The following is a 24,755-nucleotide window of genomic DNA, read 5'->3' on the forward strand; positions in this document are numbered from 1 at the left end:
CAATGATCTCGAAAGTCGTACTGCAACATTAAAAACACGATTAAAACGAATCATAAAAGCAGTGAGTGTCTCTTTAGAGGCTAGAAAGCAAATGACAAAAGCGGATGAAGAATTAATGGAAACCCTAAGAGAAGTTGAATGTGTCGAACCTCTGATGAGTCACTATTTGAACGATGCATGGTCCAAGATCATCGAGGAACGACGCAGATTGGATCACTCGTTATCCTTTCAGTTACTGGAACCTATGAAGAACTTGTATGAGCAAGATATCAAAGCTGCGGAATTAAAAAGACGTCAGTTTGAAGAAGAAAGCAAAGATTACTACGCAGTCTTGGCAAAGTATCTGAAACGAACACAGAACGAAGAAAAGCAGCTGACTCGGAAACTGAAGTTTGATCTCGCACGTTTTGATTATCTGGGATTCTTGATAGACTTGCACGGAGGTCGAAAGGAACATGACATTCTTTTGCACATTACAAATCACATTGTCCGAGAACTCAATTACTTTGAGTCCACTGCACACAATGTCGCCTCAGCTAAACCTGGTCTTGACTTGCTTGTTGCCTTGTTATCAGAAAATTCACTTAAATATTCAATAAAGATGACAGAACGAGCCAACAAACGAAAAGAACTAGAGAGCATGATCACCCAGGAAAATCCGGATAGAAAAAGACGCCCAAGTCTTCCTGATACGAGATCCTCTTGTACTTCTTCTTCTTCTGTCCTATCTGCAGAAATTGATCCAAGTGTCAGTGAGGATAAGTTTAAGGGCATACGAGATTTGGAGCAGACACAAGGTAGATACAATTCACTTTTTGGGTCGCAAGAAGGAAGGTTTCCTATTTGCTACATCAAAACCATCAAAGAGTTCAGGATTTGATGTAAAGTCTTCTACACAAACATGGCACAAGTTAAAAGAACCCCCCTCTTTTCTTCCCACTGGATTGATGAATACTAATTTTTACAAAAAAACGTTAGGTATTGGTGTGTTTTGAGTGGTGGCCAATTATATGAATACACCAACTGGAAGAAACAACTCGAGCCTCACAATGGACCCATCAACCTACGATTTGCTACTGTTCGTGAAGCAAGGAATTCAGAACGTCGTTTTTGCTTTGAAGTAATCACACCCCTGATGCGAAGAATATACCAAGCCACTTCACAAGAAGAGGCAGAATACTGGATGTCGACTATACAAAATTCAATAGAAAGTGTCCTCAACGGAACAAGTAGCTATGCCAACTTGAAGCCCTTTATCATCTCTCCTTCTACTTCTACACCCATCCCAAAAACACAGACGACAACAATGACATCATCCACCCTCACAAACAACAAGAAAAAACGATCCAGTCGACACATCCGTTCCTTGAGTGTAGTGCTCAAATCGGTTGCGGCTGATAAACAGCCAAGTGCTGAAAGTAATGATAGCAGTGATAAGTCACTGGATGTGCCTTGTTTGCCAACAGGAACAAGTCTTCGATCGAGATGGTCTGGATTTCATTTTGGAAACTATACAAAGCCCCCTTCTTCATCCAATCACGACCAAAACAATATAACGACCAAGCCATCCAATGAAAGTTTTTATGCACAATTTGATATAGCTGCCATTAAAGAGTTATTAGATACACTTAGGCTAGATCCATCAAACCATTTTTGTGCTGATTGTGGAGCAAAGGATCCTGATTGGTGTTCCCTTAATTTGGGTATCCTGTTATGTATTGGTAAAAGAGAGAGAGAAAAAAAATAGAATTACTTTTTCCCTTTTACTCATTTTGTACATGTAGAATGTTCAGGCATCCATCGAAGCCTTGGTACTCATATATCCAAAGTAAGATCATTAAAACTAGACAGTGCTTGCTATACATCAGAGATCATTCAGTATCTAAAATGTATGGGCAATGCTCAAGCAAATGCCATATGGGACCCTCGTCTCACACAACCCTCATCTATTACCAGTAACCGTGAAGAAAGATTGACCTACATCCAGGCTAAATATGTAGATCATGCCTTTGCTGATAAAGAGAATACTTTGAACCAATTACTATTCGAAGCAGTCCATCAAGATGACACTGCAAAGGCCATGTATGCTCTTGAGCTGATACGCTCAAAGAAAAACAAAATGATGGCAGAAAAAGAAGAAAGAGAGAAAGAGATTGAACCTTCATTAAAGGACCTAGTAAACTTAAATTATGTGGCTGAAGAAAATGTATTGGACATGATTGCAGCTCCATCATAAAACCATTATTAGTGCATTTCACTCACCTGTAGCATTTTATTCTATTTAATTATTATTTATAATAAATACATTCTTATTTTTTATACATAAAATATGAAATAAAACACCAAAAGATGGTTGACATTTACCAAAAATGTGTGTATCACTCTTGATCATGTTGTGCATCCCATAAACCTAGCTGTAAAAGTAACGAAAAGATGTGTAAGCGTAAAGAGTTTTTAAGCAGCAGAAGGACTGTGGTCAGTGATAAGAAAGCTAAAGAAGCAAGGACAATGTGGCTCTTGCTGCCAATAACTTGCCAAGGGATTAGCCACTTATCCAGTGGCATGTGAATGTGGATTATAGAAATACAAAATGCATTCAATTTCCTTCCAAAAAAAAAAAAAAAAAAAAAAAAAAGGTTTGATTACAATCAAGGGGATATTTAATACCTATTTCATCCTCAAAAGGGTTTGAATGTGTCAAAGGTGGTTATGAATTGTACTAGTACTTGGTTCCTTTTTTTTTATTTTACTGTTAAAGCTCTGCATCTCCTTTTAAACCAAGTAACCACCAATTTTTCCACCAAGATAGCAAAGAGAGTTTAATAGGTAAATAGGCATCTGCATCATATTCCAGAGCTAAATCATAAGCTTTCTTTGCCAAAGGCAGATCCTTTTGCACACCCACACCATTTTCATACATCCATCCTAAATTCCAATAGGCCAATGGTGAACGATAATCTTCAGCCGCATTACGATAACAAGCTGCCGCCTTTTCATAATTTACTTTGGTTCCAATCCCCTTGTAGTAATAATCGCACATCTTGACACGCGCATCCACATTGTTTTGATGAGCGGACCTTGACCAATAAAGGAACGCGTTCTTTTCCGCATTTTCATCTCTCACTTTCTTTTCTTTTGTCAACAAGGGCATAAAATCCCACAGTCTTTTATCTATCGTCAAATTGAGTTGATCAAGCTTTGAGTCAGTGAAATCGTTATTTACCAGGATCTAATAAATAGGCAACATTGGATTGTGCAATTTCATAACCTCTTTCTGCAGCCATTCTATAGTAGAGCAAAGCAGTTTCTTCATCACCGTTTTTATATGCACTGTAGGCTTGTTCTACCGTTGGATAGAGCCAATCACCTGCTTCAGAAATGGCTTTGTAATACTATCGATTGTTACTTTTCTGTGTGCTTAAAAGAGAAACTTACATGAACAGAAACACGGCAAGAACGCGTTGGGATATACCCTTGATCATTCAGCTGACCAAGATACCAATAGGCGAGCAAGTGTTTTGACTCTGCTGCTTTATTCAGCTTCTCGATCGCCACCGGAAGCGTCAGATCATCCTGAACGTATTCAAGAGCCAGGTTGATCTCTGCCTCAGGATACTCTTGGTCCGCTGCCAGTTTAAAATGATGAAGAGCCGCACGCTGATTTTCTTCTACCACAATCCCATTCTTGTACATCAATCCAAGCGCATTTTGAGATATAGGGTCGTCGAACGCATAACCTTCGAGGAACCACTGATAGGCCGCTTGCGGATCTGCCTTTACTCCCTCACCACGCCAATACATCAACCCCAAATAGCCCGCTGCTTGACCAATCTGTTTCATTTCCTTTTTCTTTAGTTTATCTCTGGGAGTAGCAAGCCCTTTTTCCACAATCTGGGAAAAGTAACGGATGGCTTCTTTATAATCCTTTTTGATATCACGCGTGCCTGAATAATAAACCTGACCTAATCTCAACTATAGACCGGTCAATACTCCCTTCTTTCTAATATCTCACCTTTACCTGTGCATCCCTGTCACCTTCACTTTCACCAAGGTATTTCCAATACTGTAATAATTCTCTTATATTCGCCTCTGATCTCAGATGACTCTTCTTATCTACCGTCTTACTCGCTCCATACCCATACACGCCACCGTGTTCATCTGACAGGCGCACTTTGGACAACGGCAAGGTACGTCCGTTGGGTGGTCCAGAGTGGTAGTATCGAACAGCCTTCTCGGCTACATTTCTATAATAATAAAGCGCATCTTCACAACTTTCTTCAGCATGAATGCCGTACAAGTGTCTATAGCCCAACGTCATCTCTGCCATCGTGTCTCCGCTGTGTGCCGCAAATGTATAATAGATGGATGCCTTGGCTTGATCCCTTTCGACACCCAAACCCGAGGCATACATGAATCCGAGCATGTGTTGAGCTGTCGAGTTGCCCTTGGAGGCTAATTCATTATAATACATGAAGGCTTGCTGATAATTCCTTGGGTGTGCATACTTTGAAAACTACAGAAAACGATCAATTTCTTTTTCAGAAACGTATCCTTGCGCTTTCGTCTTACCAGGTTGAGCTCGGCTAGTAACAAAAGAGCGTCGTTGTTTTCAAAAGTGGCTGCGGATTCCTTCAAGAGTAAAGTGGCTTCTTGGTATTCGTTTAAAACGTCTTCATTAGGTGTTGTCACATCTGTCGTTTGCTTCCATATCAACAGCAGATCTTGAAAAAAGCCTTTGGGTTTATTAAAAGAATGTATTTGACGATGACGCTTTTCAAGCTCTTTCAAGCGGTCTAAAGCCATTGCATAGAGCTGTTGTCCTAAAGAACATTGTTATAAACAAAAAAAAATCATTGCTGCTTTGGTTGTACCATTCAGTTCAGATGAGGCTGATTGAACATTGTTACTTTTTTCAATGGATGTTATGACTTCCTATACAAAAAAAAAGAGCGAGTCAATTTATACTTTTATGCGCAATTGACATTGTCTTTTTCTTTACTTGATTAACTAAGGTGCTAGTAGCTAAACAACTACAGCATAATGCAATTAAGGCTAGACATGATTGTTATTTTCTTTTTCTTTTTCTGCCTGTAGAATCTTACGAATGATATATCTTTTTCGAAGTCGACCCATTCAAAGGAAAAAAAGAAATGCGTTTGTCGGTGATGATTGGCTGAATCCTGCTTTATGAACTGGATTTCAAATGCTTTTTTTAATTTAATGTGGATAAAAGCAAATATAAAGAATATGCCATAGCGTTTGTGTTTTAGCATTCTGATCATTACAAGTAGTGTCGCAGGAATATGATATAGATGATGTATGTATGAATTCGATAGAGTGAGAGAGAGAGGAAAGGAAGGGCGTAAAGAAAGTTATAAGGGGATGATGAGTGTATAGACTGATAATAAAGCAACACTTGATTACATAAGGTTCAATCATAAAACAGCAAGTCAATTGATATAGGTCTATGCTTAATCTAGCAATTTTTTTTTCTACTTCTTCTTTCAATCAATAAATTGTTCGCTGCAGCTGAAAGAATCTACTCGATCGATTTCCCTCCTTTTTTTAACTCACAAATCCTCAACTTTATATTAAAAAGTAATAGAACTTTATTTAAAGGCGAAACAACTCTCCCTTTGCTTTATATGATATTAAGGAGGGATAAAAGAAAGGTTTGACAACTTAGCGCTATATTTTATGCATTTATCATCTTGTACGATTTTATTATTTGGTTTTTTAGTAAAATGTCGTAAAACTGTACAATACACAACATTGGCTTAATTACATTCTAAAAGAAAAGAGAGATCTTGAACCAATTGGCTTTTTTCAATGGCAATGAATACAGGGAGACTGTTTATTAAACAAGGGGATAACAGTAGCCAATTTATATGATCTTTATAAATAGTTGCTTATGTGCATGTTTCTTTTTTAATTTAAAAGGGAAAAACGAGGCCATTTTTCCTTAAACTCTCCTTACCTCTCCTTTTGAAAAGAATGAATGAATCAACAAGAAAAGAAAGAAATAAGCAAGGCTCAAAAAAAAAAAAAAAAAAAAAAAAAAAAGAAGATAGGCCAAAAGAAGTTAATGTAAAAAGAAGAAGTACTAGTAAAAAATAGAAATAATGAAATAAGAAAATAAGATTTAAAAAAAAATAAAATTGTATAAAAAAAAAAAAAAAAAAAAAAAAAAAGGTATAAAAAGGATGAAAACTCTTTTTTTTCTTTTTCTTTACAACAAGAACAATTTAACTATGCGTTTATTCTTATTTAATCAACACAACACTAACGAAAAGAATAAATCGTCATTTAAAAAGGCGATATTTAATTTAATATCAAGAAATAATGCAGTCCCTTCTCAATCCGTAAAAGTAATCAGCTCACCACCAAAACCAAAACCGACAACGATTCATTTACACTGGAAAGAAGCATGCACGACGGAAAGCAAAGAGTGTCCAGCGTATTATTTAACGCACAGTTATCTTAGGAGCATAAGAGCCAATCCAAATCAGACAAGACTGATTGCTGCATCCAATGAATCCAACACAGCAGTGTCATTTTGTAAAGTAGTAAAAAAGAGAAATGATGCGTTCGTGTGGGGTAAACAAAGCCAGTTGAGGAATGAATTATAATCCTTTATTGGTCAACTTGATGACATTACCCGTACTGCCAATAGAATATCTAAGCATAGACTTTTAGTTTTGATTTATATGCGTGTATATATACCTTTCTACTCTTCCACTGCCTACTAAATCATGTAGCAAGAATTCCATATTTAACCTAGTTTTATGTAATCTTTTTGATTTCAACAACTATTTTACATGTCAATAATAAATTTTATAATCCATCAACTTACACTCTCCATAATATCTTTTGTTGCTCTCTTTTTTAATATCCTTGTGATCTCACTTCGTCCATTGGATATATTTGTCATAAAATGACCTTGTTTTCTGAACGAAAACCAATATAGACCAACTTGTAGATGAGGTAATAAAAATCCATTCATCACTAATTGTCTATAAAGAAAAGTAAGTGCCATTCACCATGATATCAATCGCTCTTACTTTATATCGGCATCATTTATACCAAAACTATTTAAATCCTTTGCTGATATCGTTACTTGACTGTAATATCTTTTATCTTTTATTAAACGGATAAATATATCTACTTGAATGTCAGAAAAGAAAAATAAAGAACTCGCTAGGAACACAAGGTTACCAAATACAGTCTTATTGTTCTCCTCCTGCTTGATTTCATCCATCATTTTAAGATAATCTTCAGTCTTGATGATCACATATTCATCCTCTACCGAGCCAATCACATGGAATTTTCTCCATTCTCCTTTTTCTATTGCTTCTTGCTAATAAAAATAAGCATGAGAACTAAAAGGATCATCATCTTACTAATTCTTTATCAATCAAGGTAGGATTAGGCAAGATACTGTAGATTTGATGAATAAAACAAACAGGAACAGTTGTATCATTAAGTCCAATCAAATAGCTGGCTGCATTTACACTATCTGATGCTATCTGCATTACAAAATCATCCTCCATCTCATCCTCTTCTTGTGCTAGTAATTCATGTCTTATCCTTTTCGCTTTCTTTATATTATTTCTATAAACATCAGGTTTTTTAACTCTTTGCTGTGTTCTATACAAGGTCTGTTCGGCATCAATTCTTTGACGGTTATTCATGATGTAAAGAAAAAGAAAAAAGAGAGAAAAAAAAAAAACTTATGCAGTTTCGCAGTAGAATTAAATCTTCGGACTTTTTTTCAGATTGACATTTATCATTGTTCAACTCCTATTCTTTCAATGCTATATTTATTAAAGTCAATTTATAAAGTATCAGAAAAGAAGGAAATATAAGACAGAGGTTCAAGACAATCGCTTCTATGGATGTATTGCCTAAAAATAAGAAACTTGATTTATATCACCATTGACTGTTCTTTTGCTTTTCTTTCAGAACAATCATAGACCACATCCTATTCTCTTACGATTCGAATGAGGTATGATGAATTGACAGCATAAAAATGTAGGAGAATGTGTAAATGAAAAAAAGAAAGAGCAGCTACGTCATTTTTTTTTGTGTGAAAGATTTTTCTTTTTTTTTCCATCTTTTTTTTTTTTTCTTTTCTCTCTCTCTTTTGCGCAGTATGATATCTAATAACAGTGCTCAAAAGAGACCTTATGCTAGTATTGCAGCTGATAACCAAACACGAAAAGAAGAAGAAAAATTGTATGAATCACAATGATAACAATAAAAATACGGAAAAGAAATTTTACGTGTAAAATAGTGGTTTCTTATACAATTTGTTTTTAGTAGTGAACACATGTCTGTTCAAGACAAGCGTCTTGTTACAGAAACCTTGACTAAATTGATGAAACACCCTTGTGCTGGCCCTTTTCTTCAACCTGTAGATCCTGTCTTTTTTAATATACCCGATTATTTTGATATCATTAAACATCCAATGGACTTGAGTACGATACAAACCAAATTGAATAATTACCAATCAAAAGAAGAATTCATTGCTGATGTTGAATTGATGCTCGACAACTGTTATTTGTATAATAACGCAACAGATCCAGTGTGTGATCAAGCAAGAGAACTCGAAAAGGCTTTCAAAAAGCACCTAGTGAAATTGAGAGCTCCAGTCAGTGATTGTTATCTTTGTCTATCGGAAAATTAATTTTTTTTTATAGGCAAAAAAGACAGTGTCTGAAAAACAACCTTCAACAGTGACAACCTTGTTATCAGAGAGTGAATATAAACATTGTGCATCAGCCATAAAGGAATTCAAGAAACCAAAATACGCTCATTTGACATGGCCATTTGAGAGGCCAGTGGATGCAGCCGCTTGGGGTGCAACTGACTACTACGATATCATTCAGCATCCAATGGATATGTCTACGATTGAAAACAAATTCAAGAATGCGGAATATACCAATGAGGATCAGTTTTATGATGACTACAAGTTGATGTTTAGCAATTGTTATAAATACAATCCACCACATCACGAAGTGCACTTGTTGGGAAAGAAGTTTGAGGAAGACTTTGACAAGCACTGGAATAAGATTCACGATAAGCCAAAAGAAAGAGCTGTAAAGAAACAACGTGTGGATCAAGGTAAGTTTTAACTGTGGCTTTTCTGGTGATTCATCTTTGCTGCTAGATGTCATGATCACGCCACCTACGACAGAGGATGAAGTGCAAGTAAAACAAAACACAGAGGACATGATCAATACTGATGATGCAACGACTAAAACAACAGCAAATGGTAATTATCACTGGATCAAGATATATAATAGCTCATGATTTCATATTAGATGGACGTCATGTTTTGAGAGTCAAATTAAATGTAAAGAAGTCATCAAATGAAGCAGAAGAGGTAAGAGAGCATGTATGATATATTCTATTACTAATACCCTGTCTACTTAGCCTCCTAAACAGCCAATCACAACACCATCCAAACCAGCTGTGAAAATACCTGGATTAGCTTTATCCAAGGAACCACCAAAGTTAGGACTTGACCATCGTCCACCTTCTCCCCAATCAGAAAAGAAAGACCAAAAACCATCTATCGTATTACAAAACCATGATCAATGGCTTGCTCAGGCAAGACAACATGCCCTTCAACAAAAAACATCCGCATCTGTAAAAAATACATCATCCACCACATCTGTAAACAAACCAGTCCAACCCAATATACCTGTGAATAATAAAAAACCCATGGTTTCAAAGCAACCTGAAACGCAAACACCCATATTTGATATTGGTGAATTGTATAATAAAATCAATGACGAAAAGCGAGCTAGACAGCAACAGGTATGGATTGATCTATTTACTACCCTGACTCATTCCGTTTTATATAGTTGCGTGAGGAGCAAGAAAGACGTGAGAGAGAAGAAAGGGTGAGAAGAGAACGAGAGAGAAAACGCTATGAGGAACAGATGGCAAGAAAGAGAGAATTCCGTCAACAGATGTTGAAGAAGAAGGAGATGGATAGAATACAAAGAATGAATGCACTGGTAAGTGAATGGAACTGTCACCTCTGTTTTTACTGAGACATCATTAGAATCAACGCGTGGTTGACATCAGTGCACAAAAGATGTCTTTACACCAATTTGAATTGAACGTGTTGTGTAAAGACCTTGACTGGAGAGAGCTAAATAATTGGCAAAGGGAGACAGTTGATTATCGTCATATACCCGTACCTGCCTTTGTTCGTCGATCGCCTGTGAACTTGAAAGAGCTTCGGTCTAAATTACTAAGTAAAAGTGTTCGACTAAAGCATGCAAAAAAGCAAGAAGATTCATTAAAAGATCAACAACAAGTCATGAACAATCAACAAGATTCTGACATGGATGTTGAATGATTGCCTAATCTATGTATGATCTTCACTGCCCCTTCTCCTTTTTTTTTCTTTTCTTTTCTTTTTTTCTTTTTTTTTTTTTTTTTTTTTTTTTTTTGTTTAAAAGTGATTAAAGATTCAATGATTTTGCCCTTGTCTTGATGTGTTGATGATGTACTTTTGGATAATGAATGCCTAGGGAATGTGTCTCTCCTCTTCCCTTCTTTCTCCTTTTCAAAAATCTGTACACAGAATCATAGGAAAAGCATTTTAATGTCAGTTGTAAAAAAAAAAAAAAAAAAAAAAAAAAGGATTGTGAAAATCCCTTCTTGATACTTCTTATCAAAGAACTCTCAGTGATACAATACATATTTTTAAAAAAAAAGGATACCTACCTGGAATTGATTGTATGATGTTACTTAAGTAAACTTGTATTTTATTCTAATGATGGTTTTGTATAAAGACTTTTATTGATCAATGTCAACTACAACAAATAGGTTTCATTCAATGCACGCCAACCGATCCATTCGTTTAAACCCTCTTTTTGGCTTCCTAGTATCCACATGATTCTCTCCAAATAGCATATTGTGTTTGTATGGAGTGATTGATTCTACCGTAAAGCCAATGTTTTCAATACGTGTAGGGTTTGTTGTTATGGAGATACTGGTAGAGATAGAAGAGGAGGCTTCCTCCATAGTATCACTGTATTTCCTTTTTAAAGCGTGATTTTGATTCTGCAAATTTCTAATGGCTTTGGCCACTTGTTTGGGAGATGCCGTTTTGTCAATGAGTTCCCACTCTTCTTTTTATCACTCCTGATCTTGAGTCTCTAGTCACTGCGTCAAAGTATCAGATGTATGTTGATCGTCAGACTGACATTGGTATCTTTGTAACGCGTAAGATAAGTAATGAATGGTTGGATCATTTGGACAGAGTGTATCGTTCATGTCCATGGCACAGTTAGCTAAAAATAAACCAAGAGCGATGCATGGATGGATAGGCATCGTACCACCATGCTCTTGAACCCGTAGTTTACATCCAATCAAGCAATTATTAGCCCAACCTTTAGCGGGGAATGCATGGCAACCAGGAAAACTGCTGATCGTTAGGCCCTTTGCAACCCATTCAGACAAACGCGCCAGTGCATATGACAAGTACAACTGGGTCCAATTTACGTCTCTTGAAAGCTTGGAGACTGTAATGAATTACTCTCTTTATAGGTGTACGAACGAATTGAATGCAAATAGTTTAGTTACTTTGTATACGATGCATAGAGATGTAGTTTAAAAATAGCCGCACACAAACAACTTGAAATTATTGATTCAGTGATTGTTGTTTAGGAAACAGCTGTATAAGAACAAACGAAAAGAATAATAATAAAAAAAAAAAAAAAAAAAAAAAAAAGAGAGAGAGAGAAAAGCAGATGCGCTGTCAATGTTCTCAAATGAAGCTTGGGAAAGAAGTAAAGGTTTGATATCTTTGTCAAACGTATATACTGTATTTTAACTTGAATGAAGCATTTTTTTAGACCCATTCTATTTTCAAGTTCAAATGACACTATTGGAAAAATAGTGTACAGCAAACTGTCATCAGGGTAGAGTCAGGCTACCCCCATTTCGATAAGGGCCAATAGGATTTGAAGTTTTGCCAATGAGTACCAGAGACACTGTGAAAATGATACTTTGTGAAATAACTCACTGAACATCAAAAAAGTGCACACTCCCCTCCCTTTATTTTTTTTCTCAAGCGCCAAATTCTATAGGCTTGACTGTAGGGATCATCCAGCCATTTTATTGGACTTTTTTTTTTTACCTCCTCATTTTCAAACGCGAAACACTATGAGATTCGGTTCATGTTGAAAAAGGGGGACATGTGTGTAATACAGTAACAAAAGAAATTTCGGTTACTTTGCATAAGGCTCCGAAAGTTTGTGTATACACCGTACTATCAAATGATATCATGTATCAAAAAAGGAGGGTGATTTAATATGTGTTGTTTATGACCTGTGAATACAAGTGAGTGTTGTCTATTGTATGATGTGTTGTGTACGATAGAGAACGAGACAAGTTTATTTTTAATGTGTATGCATATGTGAAAATATATATACATGTGAGTGTGTAGGTGTGTATGTGCATATATATATAAAAAAAAAAGAGGGCATACAAAAGAGAGAGAGAGAAAGAGAAAGGGGGGGGGGAATCTTGATTTTTAATTGAAAATGGATGAATGATCATAAAGTGTAGTAGAATAGAGTGTATTGGTTGAAAGTAGTGGTTCAAGAAATAAACTGTCTACAAAAGTGGGTCTATAATAAGGAAAATAAGTTGACTGTGTTGGTGATGATGTAGGATAATAATATTCTTGATCACAAAGAGAAGGAGAAGGAGAAGAATGGGTGGTATAGACACTACTTTTACTACTACTACTACTGCCATAGACAGAATCCATTGAACTTGAAGGATAAGGGACAACAGATGAACACAAGGAGGCTTGGCTTGATCGGCGTCTTCCGATCCTTTTAGCCACCGGTAATTCGAGACTGTCTATGAAACCTTGTTCTTTACCAGGTTGAATGGTCCAATAACAACCTTTCCGAGGATGATTAGGATTTGATGCATCACGTTGAATTTTGATGAATGATTTATGTAAGGACAAGTTATGTCTGACCGAGTTCTATATCACAAAAGGTAAGAAGGAATAGAATAAGAAAAAGTGATCTTAATTACCTGCCAACCTAGACTTGTAGTGCAATAAAATGGATAGTTTTCCATAATCCAATTATAAATCTCATTTAATGTCAACCTTCTTTCTTTACTACTCAAGATCGCATGAGCAATGATTGTCGCATAAGAATAAGGTGGTTTTTCATTTCTGTCTACTGGGTCCCATGAAGGTATGATATGAATTGGACCCTGTAAGCACTTGTGTTTGATAGGTTCATTCTGTTTGAAAAAAGTCTGAGTCTTTTGTTGCATTTTATTTTTAAAGAGTAAAGAAGAAGAAAAGAAAGAGGGAAAGACGATGGAGGGTTTTTTATTCAAAACGCTTTACATTGTCCCTAGTTTACGTCGGAACCAACCGTTACACGATGATATCCTTTTCTGTAAAAGAAAAATAGAGTGAATTTTGTAATGAACCATTGTTCATATCTCATTCTCTTTCTTATTCAACTCTCTCTCTCTCTTTATTTTCTTACATCTCTTTTTATATTCTATTTGAAACATGCTTGCTTTGTTCGGCAAAAGAGCAAAAGAAGTAGCTAAATTAAGGAGTCAGAAAGAAGGGGTGGGGTACACATGTGGAAGCCACGGTTCCGAGTGGGTGAGCGAATAAAGAAGAGAGACAGAGACAGAGAGAGAGAGGGAAAGAGGGAAAGAGAGAAAAGCGGTTGTGATACGTGTATTGTACAAGGTTACACGATAAAGAAAGCAGAACACATTCTGATGCTCATATAAACATTTACATAGTGTATCACTTACTCTTTTTCTCTCTCTCTCTCTCATTCAAGGGGGGAGGGATCTGGGCTTATTTTGTTCATCAGCTGATTCTACGCAAACATGATCGGATAACTGTTTATATAAAACTCGATAACAAATTCCCTTTAAAACCTTAATTACTCTCCTGATCTCTTTTTATGTGTCATGATTGTCAGGTTATCACTTCAATTTCTTCATCAATCAACCCTCATTCCGAAATTAAAACACAATCTCTCTCTTTCGGGCTATAAGCCGATTGAGCCTAAACATTCAAGCTACCATTGTGTAGGAGTCAAATCATCATGAATGAATGACCTCACTGAATTTACAAAAAGAATAGATTACAAATCACCCTTTCTTTCTCTTGAAAAAGAACGCATAGGCCATCAAAAAGGGTTTACAATCCATTCGTTTATTAAAAAAAAGAGAGAGGCTGATGATATAAAGTACATGGTTACAATTGTATTCTTTTTATTCAGGTTACTCTTTCCATTCTCAATCATATTGAATCCATTTCTATTTTCGACCCATTGACTTGTGGAAAACACAATGATTGTAAATCTCTTTTTTTATCTTTTTGGTATGTTTAACACACTAACAAGACAAAATGCGTTTAGTATATCCTATTTTGAACCACATGCGTTCAACAAATAAATTTGTGAAAGAAACCTTTTTTCTCTCTCTCTCTCTCTCTCTCTCCTTTCCCACGAATAAATGAAAATCATAAACAGACTCCTGAAAATTAACTACTCCAATCAAGATTACACAGATACAACAGAGTGACATCAAACAATTTCCTTTTCTTTCTTTTTCCTATTCAACCCTCTTTGTTCTTTCCTTTTTCTTAAAAAAAAAAAGACAGCCGTTTTGATGAGATATGTTTCTTTATGCAACCATCTACCAGTGATATTCAGAGAGACAACAGGGTCAGTGTCTTTGAGAACAAGTTTAAATATGAGCAAATGGAATAAAGAGAGAGAGAGAGAAAACAAGTAAAAGGACCCTTTTCTCTTTATTTCTCTTGAACTTTTTTTTGTCAAAACAAGGGAGGGGGCATCTTTTCCAAGCCTAAAAAATCTACATGATCACTCTATTTGTATTGCTACTATTGGAAGGATGTGTCGGTTGATTTCTTTCTTCAAGTGCATCCCAGGAGAGAGTCCATTCTCTTTTCACTTTTTGCCAACTGGTTGGATCGAAAAACACAAAGACACCACGATCCAGACCATTGGAAGATGTCCTTCGAAAGCTCTGTACCGGTCGACCGTTCTCGTCTGTTTCTTTTGTTAACCACAACCCCAGTTCTTTATGATAACGCCAGTGACGTGCATATCTATGATACTCTCTTTAGTCATCGCATAAACATCGCATCTTGCTTACAATTCCTGTGCTGCTGCCTCCTGGGCGATATCTTTTGGCATACAATAAAAGATGTAAAACAAGATTTCATCCGAAAAGGTTCTCATGCGTTGATGGGCAGGTGGTGTCGCTCGCACTTGACGATAACACGCAGGTAAAGAATAACCTGGTTCGATATTCAGTCCTGGTAAAGTCTGTGTGTCTGACCAAGGAGATATGAAGGTTGAATAAATCGAACTAGAGAGTCGTTAGCTACAACACAGACGCGTTCCATTTTATTTACTCTGCTGTGTTCAAGTCTAAACCGAGTGTAGTTAAATCGCTACCAAGTGCCAGCATGCTACGATCAGGATCCGTCATTCGAATCACTCCTAAAAGTCCTAGTAATCCATACGGATCTGTCACTTTCCCATCACTTGACGGTAATTCCTCTTGTTGTTTTCTTGCTTGCATCTATAAGACATTGATTCATATCTTTTCAAACAAACTTCTTTTTCTTTTATACCCAAGATTCTGACAATTCATTTTTCTCTGGATATAGTTTTCCACCTATTTTTTTTTTAATCACCTGCTTTTTTTTTTTTTTTTTTTTCCAGACTTGTATGCTCTTAATTACCTTGATGTTGTTGTTGTTCCCTTAAATTAGCATAGTCTAACCATTGTTCTGGTTTCCCAGATTCTCTAGATAATGTGTTATCAAAGGGTGTTTGAGCACTACGTAATGCTGGAAATTCATCCATTGAGAAAGATCTCGGTGCTGCAAGATTTCTGTTGGAAAGTTGATCTGCAAAACCATTTCTATTATTAAACGTCAATTTGTGTAAGTCGTCCACTTCTTGAAAACCATTGCCTGCTGTTGAAGCATAGCCCGTCAGTCGATTGGTTCTATTGATGGAAGGTGGTGTTCCAAGCACAGGAAACTCATTCAAGTCTGCTGCTGCTGTTGTTGTTGTTGTTGTATTAGGACGAAACATAAAGATGTGAAATTAATAAACAATATACAAAAAAAAAATACTCAATCGTTGAATTCATTGGGTCTCTTACACTGAAGATGACGTGAATGGTCGGCTATTGAAACTTTTTTTTATTGGCTTTCTCTCTTTTTTTTTTTTTTTTTTTAAAGAGTTGTTTATTCAAAACATGACAGCTGTCAATCATGGTGTATATCTTTTTAGACATATTCAAACAAACCAAGTTTTGGTTAGTTTGAAACAAAATATGAAGGTTTTTTTTTTATAAAAAAAAGTGTGATAAAAATTGATGGTTGACGACCCTTGTAATGATAGAACAAGACTTTAAATCAGTTAGGAACTACCAATAAACCCGTTCAGTTAAGAAAAGACTTGTGGCGTCCTTTGGTTGCCTTGACAGGCTTCAACACACCTCAATCAGCACAAGCCCTCTCGGACGCTTTACTTCAACGATCTCAAGTACGTCAGGAAGAATTAAAAACGGGTGCTGATCATTTGGCAAGACCCAAACGTTTGAGAGTGGTGGATGAGATGAACATGGTCGAAAATTCGATTCTCTCACTGCGTGATGCACTTGAAAGTGTTGGTGCCAAGAGACAAGAGGAAAAATTATTGGCACTTTGGGAACAACCTCAATGGATGGAATTAAAGGGAGAAAAGGACTGGCCTTCCTTTTTGGAACATGGACAATTAGAATTAAGAAACAATAGATTTGTAAAGGAATAAAGAAAAAGTGTATAGTTTTAAGAACAATCGACTTTGTCATTCCTCTTTTTTTTTTTTTTTTTTTATATACCTTGCACGTCAAATAATAATAAAAAAAAATCAAAGCCCCCCCCCTCTCCGATTTCTTTTTCTATAAAATGTCGGATAAAAATAAAGGATCAGCAAGAGAATATATTGAATCTTACATCAATGAGCAAACAGAACAGGATTATCTTTTAAAAGAACAACCACGTTATGATCCAACAAAGCCTATTCCAGAAGCTCCCTCCATGAAGGAAAAAGAGCAAGAACAACCCAAGGAGCAACCGACGTCTGCTCCGTTCAACAGACACGCAGCTACAGTGAACCCCATCCGTACCGACAGCAGTGAGGATCAGCTTCCTTCGACAGCTTTGTTGACTAGTCGAGAACAAAGAAACGAGATTCACGATGCAGCATTGACAGTCTGTGCCGATCTTCACGAGAATCTGATGACATGTTTTCAACATGGCAGTTGGTGGGATAAAGCAAAGATGTGTGAAGAGCAAAAACAAAAGTTTTGGAAATGTTATAATACACAAAAGGTAGGAAACAACTCTTACTCGTCTCTTATTCACTTTTTTCTATTAGCAATTCTTTAAAGACGTTGGTTATAAAGCACCGATGAATACAGAAAAGGAGGATGCTAAAATATTAGTGGGCGCTTATAAACTTCGAGAGAAATTGGATGAAAAGGCAAGGGCTTGAATAAAAATGAATAGAATTATCAATGAACAATTCCCCCTCTCTTTTTTTTTTTTACATGAAATCCTTTTTCGTTTTTTTTTTGATCACGTATAAACACGAGTGAGTGAGAGGAAAACCAAGGTCTGTGAACATGTAGAATCGATGAAAGTATTTATAGAAAGAAACATGTTGATGAACAACATGGTTATTTGCAGTGATTCTATCTGTCTTTTATTGTACATGTATTGAAATAAAAAAAGAGGGGAAAAAAAAGGGGGGGAGGTACACAAATATACACAATAAATAATTAATAATGATTGTCTACTTTATGAATCGGGTCATGATGACTACTTTCTCGGTGTTGATGAGCCACATAGGTTTGTTCATTCAACGGCACAAGATCGATTTGCTCACTCGATGTCAAGAATGGGTTCTTTGGCATAATCCGATCCTTGACGGCCTTCATCATCTTTTGTCCTAAATTCTTTTTGGGCCGCAGTTGCAATTCATTCAAGGGCATCCAATCGCCTCTTTTTGATTTTCGGGAGGGTGTGATGCTGACAGCAGACAGTTTGGAGGTCATGGTGTTTGTACGATAGACGGATTTTCGATAGTCGTCAAAGACTTGATGGTCATCGGAAGAATAAGCAAATCCGTTGAACGAGTCGCGTTTGCCGGTCTTCATGTTCATGATCTCACTTCGACCTGACATTGTTCGACTGAGTCCTAAGCGAGCTGTCAACTGGTTTCCTTTCTTTCGCTTGAATGTGCTGGCGATCGAGTGACGATCACTAAAGCTACGTGCCATCGGGATCTGTTCCTCATCCATCTCGTAGGCCGATCGTGTCTTTTGCTTGGGTGAACAAAGGACCATTTCACGAATGATGTCATTGTCATAGGGATGGTACATGTGTAAATAGTATTTTGTCACCAGGCGAGGAAGAAGAGAGACGGCAAACGTAAGTATCAGACAGAGCCAGAAATTGGCCGTTCGAAGGACAATGTCTTCTCCGTAAAATGAAAAAGTAAACACGTTGGAGTAGATGCCAACCCAAATGAAAAACGTAGCAGACGAAAGAGTGATGCAGAGAAACATGACCCAAGTCCAACCAAAGATGGTGGATCCCACAAGTGCATTGGCTACCACGACAGCGATACCAGCGATAAACGTACCCAGTTCGACCACACCTTCTGTATCATAACCTTCCTGGTTTGATTTGGGTCCAACAAAGATCATGTAAGGTAGACCAAAACAGATGGCACTTTGATAGATGGCATCAAACACGGTTAAAAAGAATCGAGAGGTGGTAAACTTGTCGTTTCGGATGCCCATCAAGTAAAGTTGAGGGTATTTAAACGAGTATTCTGCCTTGAGGTCCTGGTCAAAGATGCCTGCAGACACAAGTTAGAAATACTGTCATCGTCTGACATGGTTCTTTTTACCTGCAAAAATACAAGGCAGGGAAGTAAAGACAAGGTTATACAAAGTAATGTAGGAATAATCAAACATCATTGTTCCAGTAAATCTATTGTTTTCAGTGCTTAGTACAGCACTTTTATGATCATCCTTCCTACTTACCCACACATCAATTGATACCAAAACAAGACCAAGGTCCACATGATATTTTTGTAGAAAAAGGTCAAGATCATTTCAGACGTACGCAAATAGGACCAACGACCATGGACCAAGAGCAGCTTACCGAGATATTTGAATTGGGCAATAGCATAATCCGATGCCATCACGGCCTGTCGTCCTTCTTCACCCGAGATACCGATACCGACATTGGCTTCCTGGATCATCGAAACATCATTTGCTCCGTCCCCAATCGCGAGCGTCATCACCTTGAGTCCCTTCTTGACCAGATTGACCACCTTTGCCTTCTGCATCGGACTCACTCGACAGCAGATCACCGCACGACACTTTGTGCCCAACCGGAGCAACTTGACCCGACAGGCCTCGACCTCGAGGGCAAACTTGAGCGACTCGCCATCGATGATCAACGCCGGCACCTGCGTCTCATCTCGCACTTCCTTCAAGGCCTTTGTCAACTGTTCCATCGTTTCTTCTTCGCTTCTTGCATTGATACTGATCAGCAGCATGTCTCTCGTCAGCAAATTACAGGCAAAACCAATGTTGATCGCCGTCTCGACCTTGTCTCCCGTCAAGACCCAAATCTTGATACCCGATTGAGCCAAGATACCGATCGTGTCAGGCACGCCTTCCTGTAACTTGTCCTCGATCGCCGTACCACCAATCAAGGTCAGCGAGGTCTCGATCTCTTCGCATACCTTTTCAATCTCTTCATCTCGGTTACGGATACTGCTCGAGGCAATCTTGTAGCGTTCAGCCCATGCTTGATATTCGTCTTCATCCAACACGCGGCTTGCAATACAAAGCGTTCTTAGCCCTAGTTTCGTTCTTTCTTTATCAGCCCCCCCTGTGGGTTTATCAAACTATCCTGCTTACCTTCATTTGCAAAAACAGCTAAATGTTCCAGTGTTTCTTCTCTAATCTTCAACTGATGTTGACTGGCCTCATCCTCTTGTTTTTCTAAACCCGTCGACAAGCGTTCGTAGATGACAGAATCAGCGCCTTTGCAAAGCAAAAAGACCTGTCCATCTTGCGGTGATCGCATGATCACACTCATTCGCTTTCGGGTCGAGTTGAATTCGAGTACGTGCAGGAGGACCATGGTGCGCTGCTCGCCCATGATATCCACCACCACATGGTCCTGTTCCCGAGCCACAAAGGTGAATCCGATATCACGTGCCGTGGCCACCAAGGCAGCCTCATCCGGCGACTGAGCCTTATATTCCATCGTGCCCGCTTCATCCAACTCGGGGATGACGGTATGACAGAGGGCAAGGGCCGAAAAGAAGTGAACCAGGCTTTGGGATTGCGCATCCTGGGCAGAGAGATCGTCATAGATCTTGGGATCCACAAAGGACGACCGCGGATTGACATAGTGGTGATCAAAGAGAGCGGCTTGCTTCTCCAGCATCTCCGCACGTGCTTTTTCCATGTCCAGCTCATGGGTGATCTTGGCTGAATCGGCCGCTACCTCGCCTCGTAGCTTGGCTCCGACGGAAGCCTCTGTCTCGCCCAGACCATAGCAGACGCCGTTGATGGTACAACGTCTGAATTCCATGATGTTTTGAGTGAGTGTGCCTGTCTTGTCAGAAAAGACGTATTCGATTTGTCCCAGGTCGTCAGAGATGTTCCATGTTTTGGGTGTACAGGGTAAATCGAGACGTTCGTTATACATGTCAAGGTCGGTATGAATAAAATAAGCCTTTGAAGAGAGTGAGTGGATGGGATTGGGATAGGAGGTGACTTACAGAAGCCGTCTTGACGATTTGAACAGAAATATACAAAGAAATAGGAATGATATTTTGATAGATGACCAAGCTTACCCTAAAAACAGAATTCATATCAATTTGTCTTGTCAACCCTTGTCAACTTACCAAAACATAATAAAGCCTTCCATTGTTCCATTTTCAGCATCGGGTGTTTCAAATAGATTGGAAGATGAATTACTGTTAAATACGATACTCGCTGCAATCGAACAAATTAAACACAACACTAAAAGTAATATGAAATTGAAAATGACCTAAAACAGATAAAAATAGAAAAAGGGGAAAACGAAATATATTGAATGGGTATAGAATGAAAAATACATGTTTTTTTTTTTGAATTTACATAAGGATTCGTCTGCTTTTCTATTTTACTTCGTTTGCTTGGCGTTTTACCGGAATTCAACATGATTTTCGTTTCATTTCCTGTAAACAAGACTAAGCCAATCACCCAACTTGTATTTCTCACCACACAGCCACGTAACAAGGTCGAGTTACTCGTGATGGCTTCCGTCTTTTCATGAGACACCACATCCTCGTCCTCTTCTTCATCGTCATTGTCAGATTCTGGAATCGGATCCAATTCGACAGCGGTGTCCTGAGAGACCGTTCTGGAATCAGCACTGTGTCTCACGATATCATCTTCCACTTTCCACTTGAGCACACCGTTATACGAATACAGATTGGCATGCGGTGGTTCGGATTCGATATAAAACTTGGAATGTTCACAATCCTCGGGTGATCGGATCTCATTCGTGGCCTGCAGCGAATGTTTGATCTTCAGGTTTGTCTCGCCGTCCAAATTTTGTGTTTCGACATAGCAAAGCCCATCTGGCTCAGACGTCGAGAGCACGACCAGATCGGCAGGCACCGCATCATTGTTTCGGAGATAGACAAAATCACCGACCTGAACATCCTCCCACAACGTCCGTTTCCAGCGTTTGTCGATCGGCTGTCGAATCCGAGTGGACTGTCTCGTGAGCGGTGGGATCTCTGGATCGAGCACAGAACGACGAAGGACCGAATGAGGCACCTGTCCGGGTCGATAACGCATCTTTTTCTTCTTTTTAAAGACGGCTGAGGCCTTGGATCGAATCGTCTGTCGTAAGGAGGTCTTGCTCTGATTGTCAGCATAGCCCGTCTCGAGTCGCATCAGCATCTCTTCCTTTGTCTCTCGTTTAAAGAGATTCATGATCGCGTTCAACCATCGCTTCCAACGAGCGACCTTATAGACTGGTATATTCACATTTTTCCAGGCGGATAAGGTATACGTGATGGCCTTGTTGACACTCTCGTCTGTGTGAAATCGTCGGTTGTCTTCCACAGCATCCTTGGCGCCCGTCAAGATAAGAATGGCCGCCAGTGGTAATATGACCAAGACAGGCGAGGCTGAAGTACTAAAGAGAGGAAACATTTGAAGGATGACGAGAAACAAGAAATAGATGTTGGCAATCCCTCGAAACTGTTCAAAGAGATTTTTGGGTAAAAAGGTGTACCAGGTATATTTGGCTGTGCGTATATTGTTGGACATGAAACTATGGGTTGGTTGACCATAGTCATCTTGTTCTTCTGGTGGTAAGTCCATGTTGACATAGATACTACGACCTTCTGTTGATGCAGTTGGGAATGAACTCTTTTTCTTTTTGTTGAATTTAGATTGTAATCGTTTCAACATGTTTGTTAAAGGAAAGGAGGAAAAAAAAAAAAGAAAGTAAGGGGGAAGAAAAAGAAATTATAAAAGAAGAGGGGCGTTAAAAAGAGGGCTCAACCAGACAAAGAGAGAGAGAGAGAAAGATGGTGAGGACAAGACAATCAAATTAAAATTTTTGGTGGGCCGAGATTAAATTTGTTACTACTTCATTACTACTTTTAGAAACTTACATGTTACAATCAATGGAGTTAAAAAAAAATTAGCACGCGCCATGTAACAAGGCTCAAGTTTTCTTTTGTAAAGTGAAACTTGTTCTTTAAAAAAAGTAGACGATGTGAACCAAGAGGAATAAACAAGATGACGTTTTATAAAATGGGTTGTAAAGCATGAGGACAGTGTCCATCTTCAAGTACGACCCGGAAATAGGAAAATACTTTAGCAGCAATAAGCGGTAAAACAATTTGTTGTCAATTTACCAAACATAAATGTTGTCAACCCAATCTCTGTCTCTCTCTCTCTCTCTTTCTCTCTCTTGAAAACCATGTGGCTAAAATATTAAATTCATTCAGCCCTTCTCCCCCTTCTTTTAAACCCATTGAGACACTTTCTTTCTTGTACAAGAAGGCAAACAAGTGGGAGGGGGAAATCAATAGCATATGAAAGTCTCATTCACAGTTCATCTCGGACAAGTACTTTCAACCAGAACATGGCTTAGCCAATAAAGTGCTTTGCATTCAAGCCCTTTTTCCTCCCCCCCCCCCCTTTTTTTTTTTCATCGCACGTACAGTGCCTTCTCCACGTGTCTTTATTTAGCGCATTGGTCTTGCTTCCGTCTATTCCTAAAATACAAGCCGTAATAAGGATACGATCCAATCAATCAATGAATTTTTCGGTATTCGGGGAAACTCTCAGGTTACACGCATTTTTAAATGAGAGATTCTTTTTTTCAGGATTGTTTCCAGAGAGTGAAAGTGGTGACTTGAGACAGCCAAGAAGTATCGAGTCTGTGGAAAGAAGAGAGGAGGAATGTGACTTGACTGTGGTTGAGAGGATAGCGAGTTGGGTGAATGGATGAAATATAGTTCAAGTAATTATGAAAATAAATAATCATTTTTAAAAAGTAAATAATATCATCCACTACCTAAAGCAGGTAGTTAACATATGCGCTTGTCTGATTAAATGATTCATCTTGTCTTTATAAAGTCTCTAGGCATTCGAGATGCTTCAATTCACCATAATCTTCTTCATTGACTACCATCAACCTTTGTTTCTTTATCCACAACAGTCAAAGCTTGTTTAGTAGCAGTTTAGAAACAATTTGAGTTGATCAGCATCCATTCAGTTATTTTCATTCATCCTCTACATCTTCTTTTATTCAATGACATAAAGATTGCAAAGTACGCTTGAGTTTATGATTCAAGAAAATATTAAAGAGCAATCATTGTATCATCTATTCATCCTCAAAAAAAGAATGGGTTCAGCAACAAAGCTAAGAAAGGAGTTAGAGAGAGTGTATGTGCATCCTTTCTCAAGGAATATTCTGCTCTATATTACAAGTCTAATAAAAGCCAGTAGAATGAATACATGACAGCCAATCAACGTTCTCTGTTGTTCTCAACAAAAAAAAAAGGAGAGATTAAGTTCAATGTGAAAAGGAGACTGGAAATAGAGTGATCGTGATTGAATATAGAAGGATGTAAAAAAGGTGTGATTTTATTCTATACCAGCAAGTGATGGCATACGATGAAATAACAGTCAAAATTTGCCTCTTGAAATGTTTGTTTAAACATGTTTACGCCAAAGAGTAAACTTGTGTTTATAAATACAGCAAGTACTTGTAAAAGAGAGACAGAAAGCAGTGAAAGCTACCTCATCCACCACTTTTATTCCTCTCACCCAACTAAAAAGAGTCACTCATCCTATCTTGCGTTAAGAGTTGGTCTTGGATCCAATGGGTGTTTAAATATTCATGTTTGTTTTTTTTATAGAAAGAATGTTTAAACACGACTCACTTTTCCGATTGGTTCTTTTAGCTGGTGCCCAAAAAAAAAAAAAAAAAAAAAGGGCTGAATGGTACTTCCGGTTATCTGATAGAATAGATTCTTATTCCAAATCACACATGATTTGAATATAAAATATACATTGTGTTGACTATTTATTAAGAT

The 24,755-nt window shown here is 37.9% G+C and overlaps 9 protein-coding genes across 9 annotated transcripts; 3 read left to right on the forward strand and 6 right to left on the reverse strand.

Moving 5' to 3' along the window:
• Window positions 1-91: 91 nt before the first annotated feature.
• Window positions 92-2,236, forward strand: RO3G_14443 (uncharacterized protein; the record flags this gene model as incomplete). Its single annotated transcript, XM_067669027.1, has 4 exons — window positions 92-797; window positions 874-910; window positions 979-1,721; window positions 1,785-2,236. 4 exons carry the CDS (start codon window positions 92-94, stop codon window positions 2,234-2,236), a joined length of 1,938 nt encoding a protein of 645 aa, XP_067525128.1.
• Window positions 2,237-2,752: 516 nt separating this feature from the next.
• RO3G_14444 (uncharacterized protein) lies at window positions 2,753-5,133 on the reverse strand (the record flags this gene model as incomplete). Its single annotated transcript, XM_067669028.1, has 8 exons — window positions 2,753-3,171; window positions 3,224-3,392; window positions 3,436-3,972; window positions 4,019-4,513; window positions 4,570-4,820; window positions 4,872-4,932; window positions 5,000-5,052; window positions 5,103-5,133. 8 exons carry the CDS (start codon window positions 5,131-5,133, stop codon window positions 2,753-2,755), a joined length of 2,016 nt encoding a protein of 671 aa, XP_067525129.1.
• Window positions 5,134-6,623: 1,490 nt separating this feature from the next.
• On the reverse strand, window positions 6,624-7,691 carry RO3G_14445 (uncharacterized protein; the record flags this gene model as incomplete). The annotated part of the gene is made up of 5 exons (XM_067669029.1): window positions 6,624-6,678; window positions 6,724-6,809; window positions 6,854-7,013; window positions 7,062-7,357; window positions 7,401-7,691. 5 exons carry the CDS (start codon window positions 7,689-7,691, stop codon window positions 6,624-6,626), a joined length of 888 nt encoding a protein of 295 aa, XP_067525130.1.
• Window positions 7,692-8,152: 461 nt separating this feature from the next.
• Window positions 8,153-10,372, forward strand: RO3G_14446 (uncharacterized protein; the record flags this gene model as incomplete). Its single annotated transcript, XM_067669030.1, has 8 exons — window positions 8,153-8,235; window positions 8,320-8,632; window positions 8,700-9,123; window positions 9,170-9,274; window positions 9,324-9,385; window positions 9,436-9,822; window positions 9,870-9,908; window positions 10,073-10,372. 8 exons carry the CDS (start codon window positions 8,153-8,155, stop codon window positions 10,370-10,372), a joined length of 1,713 nt encoding a protein of 570 aa, XP_067525131.1.
• A 476-nt stretch (window positions 10,373-10,848) lies between these two features.
• RO3G_14447 (uncharacterized protein) lies at window positions 10,849-11,352 on the reverse strand (the record flags this gene model as incomplete). The annotated part of the gene is made up of 2 exons (XM_067669031.1): window positions 10,849-11,059; window positions 11,186-11,352. 2 exons carry the CDS (start codon window positions 11,350-11,352, stop codon window positions 10,849-10,851), a joined length of 378 nt encoding a protein of 125 aa, XP_067525132.1.
• Window positions 11,353-12,556: 1,204 nt separating this feature from the next.
• Window positions 12,557-13,323, reverse strand: RO3G_14448 (uncharacterized protein; the record flags this gene model as incomplete). The annotated part of the gene is made up of 2 exons (XM_067669032.1): window positions 12,557-13,021; window positions 13,075-13,323. The coding sequence occupies 2 exons, from the start codon at window positions 13,321-13,323 to the stop codon at window positions 12,557-12,559; spliced, it is 714 nt and encodes a 237-aa protein (XP_067525133.1).
• A 2,139-nt stretch (window positions 13,324-15,462) lies between these two features.
• Window positions 15,463-16,157, reverse strand: RO3G_14449 (uncharacterized protein; the record flags this gene model as incomplete). Its single annotated transcript, XM_067669033.1, has 3 exons — window positions 15,463-15,636; window positions 15,689-15,732; window positions 15,800-16,157. The coding sequence occupies 3 exons, from the start codon at window positions 16,155-16,157 to the stop codon at window positions 15,463-15,465; spliced, it is 576 nt and encodes a 191-aa protein (XP_067525134.1).
• Window positions 16,158-17,017: 860 nt separating this feature from the next.
• Window positions 17,018-17,500, forward strand: RO3G_14450 (uncharacterized protein; the record flags this gene model as incomplete). Its single annotated transcript, XM_067669034.1, has 2 exons — window positions 17,018-17,396; window positions 17,490-17,500. 2 exons carry the CDS (start codon window positions 17,018-17,020, stop codon window positions 17,498-17,500), a joined length of 390 nt encoding a protein of 129 aa, XP_067525135.1.
• Window positions 17,501-17,892: 392 nt separating this feature from the next.
• Window positions 17,893-22,614, reverse strand: RO3G_14451 (uncharacterized protein; the record flags this gene model as incomplete). The annotated part of the gene is made up of 7 exons (XM_067669035.1): window positions 17,893-18,977; window positions 19,029-19,111; window positions 19,165-19,993; window positions 20,053-20,878; window positions 20,925-21,000; window positions 21,051-21,168; window positions 21,315-22,614. 7 exons carry the CDS (start codon window positions 22,612-22,614, stop codon window positions 17,893-17,895), a joined length of 4,317 nt encoding a protein of 1,438 aa, XP_067525136.1.
• Window positions 22,615-24,755: the final 2,141 nt, after the last annotated feature.

The sequence above is a fragment of the Rhizopus delemar genome, genomic scaffold (genome assembly GCF_000149305.1).
Source record: "Rhizopus delemar RA 99-880 supercont3.14 genomic scaffold, whole genome shotgun sequence".
Taxonomy (NCBI): Eukaryota; Fungi; Mucoromycota; class Mucoromycetes; order Mucorales; family Rhizopodaceae; genus Rhizopus; species Rhizopus delemar.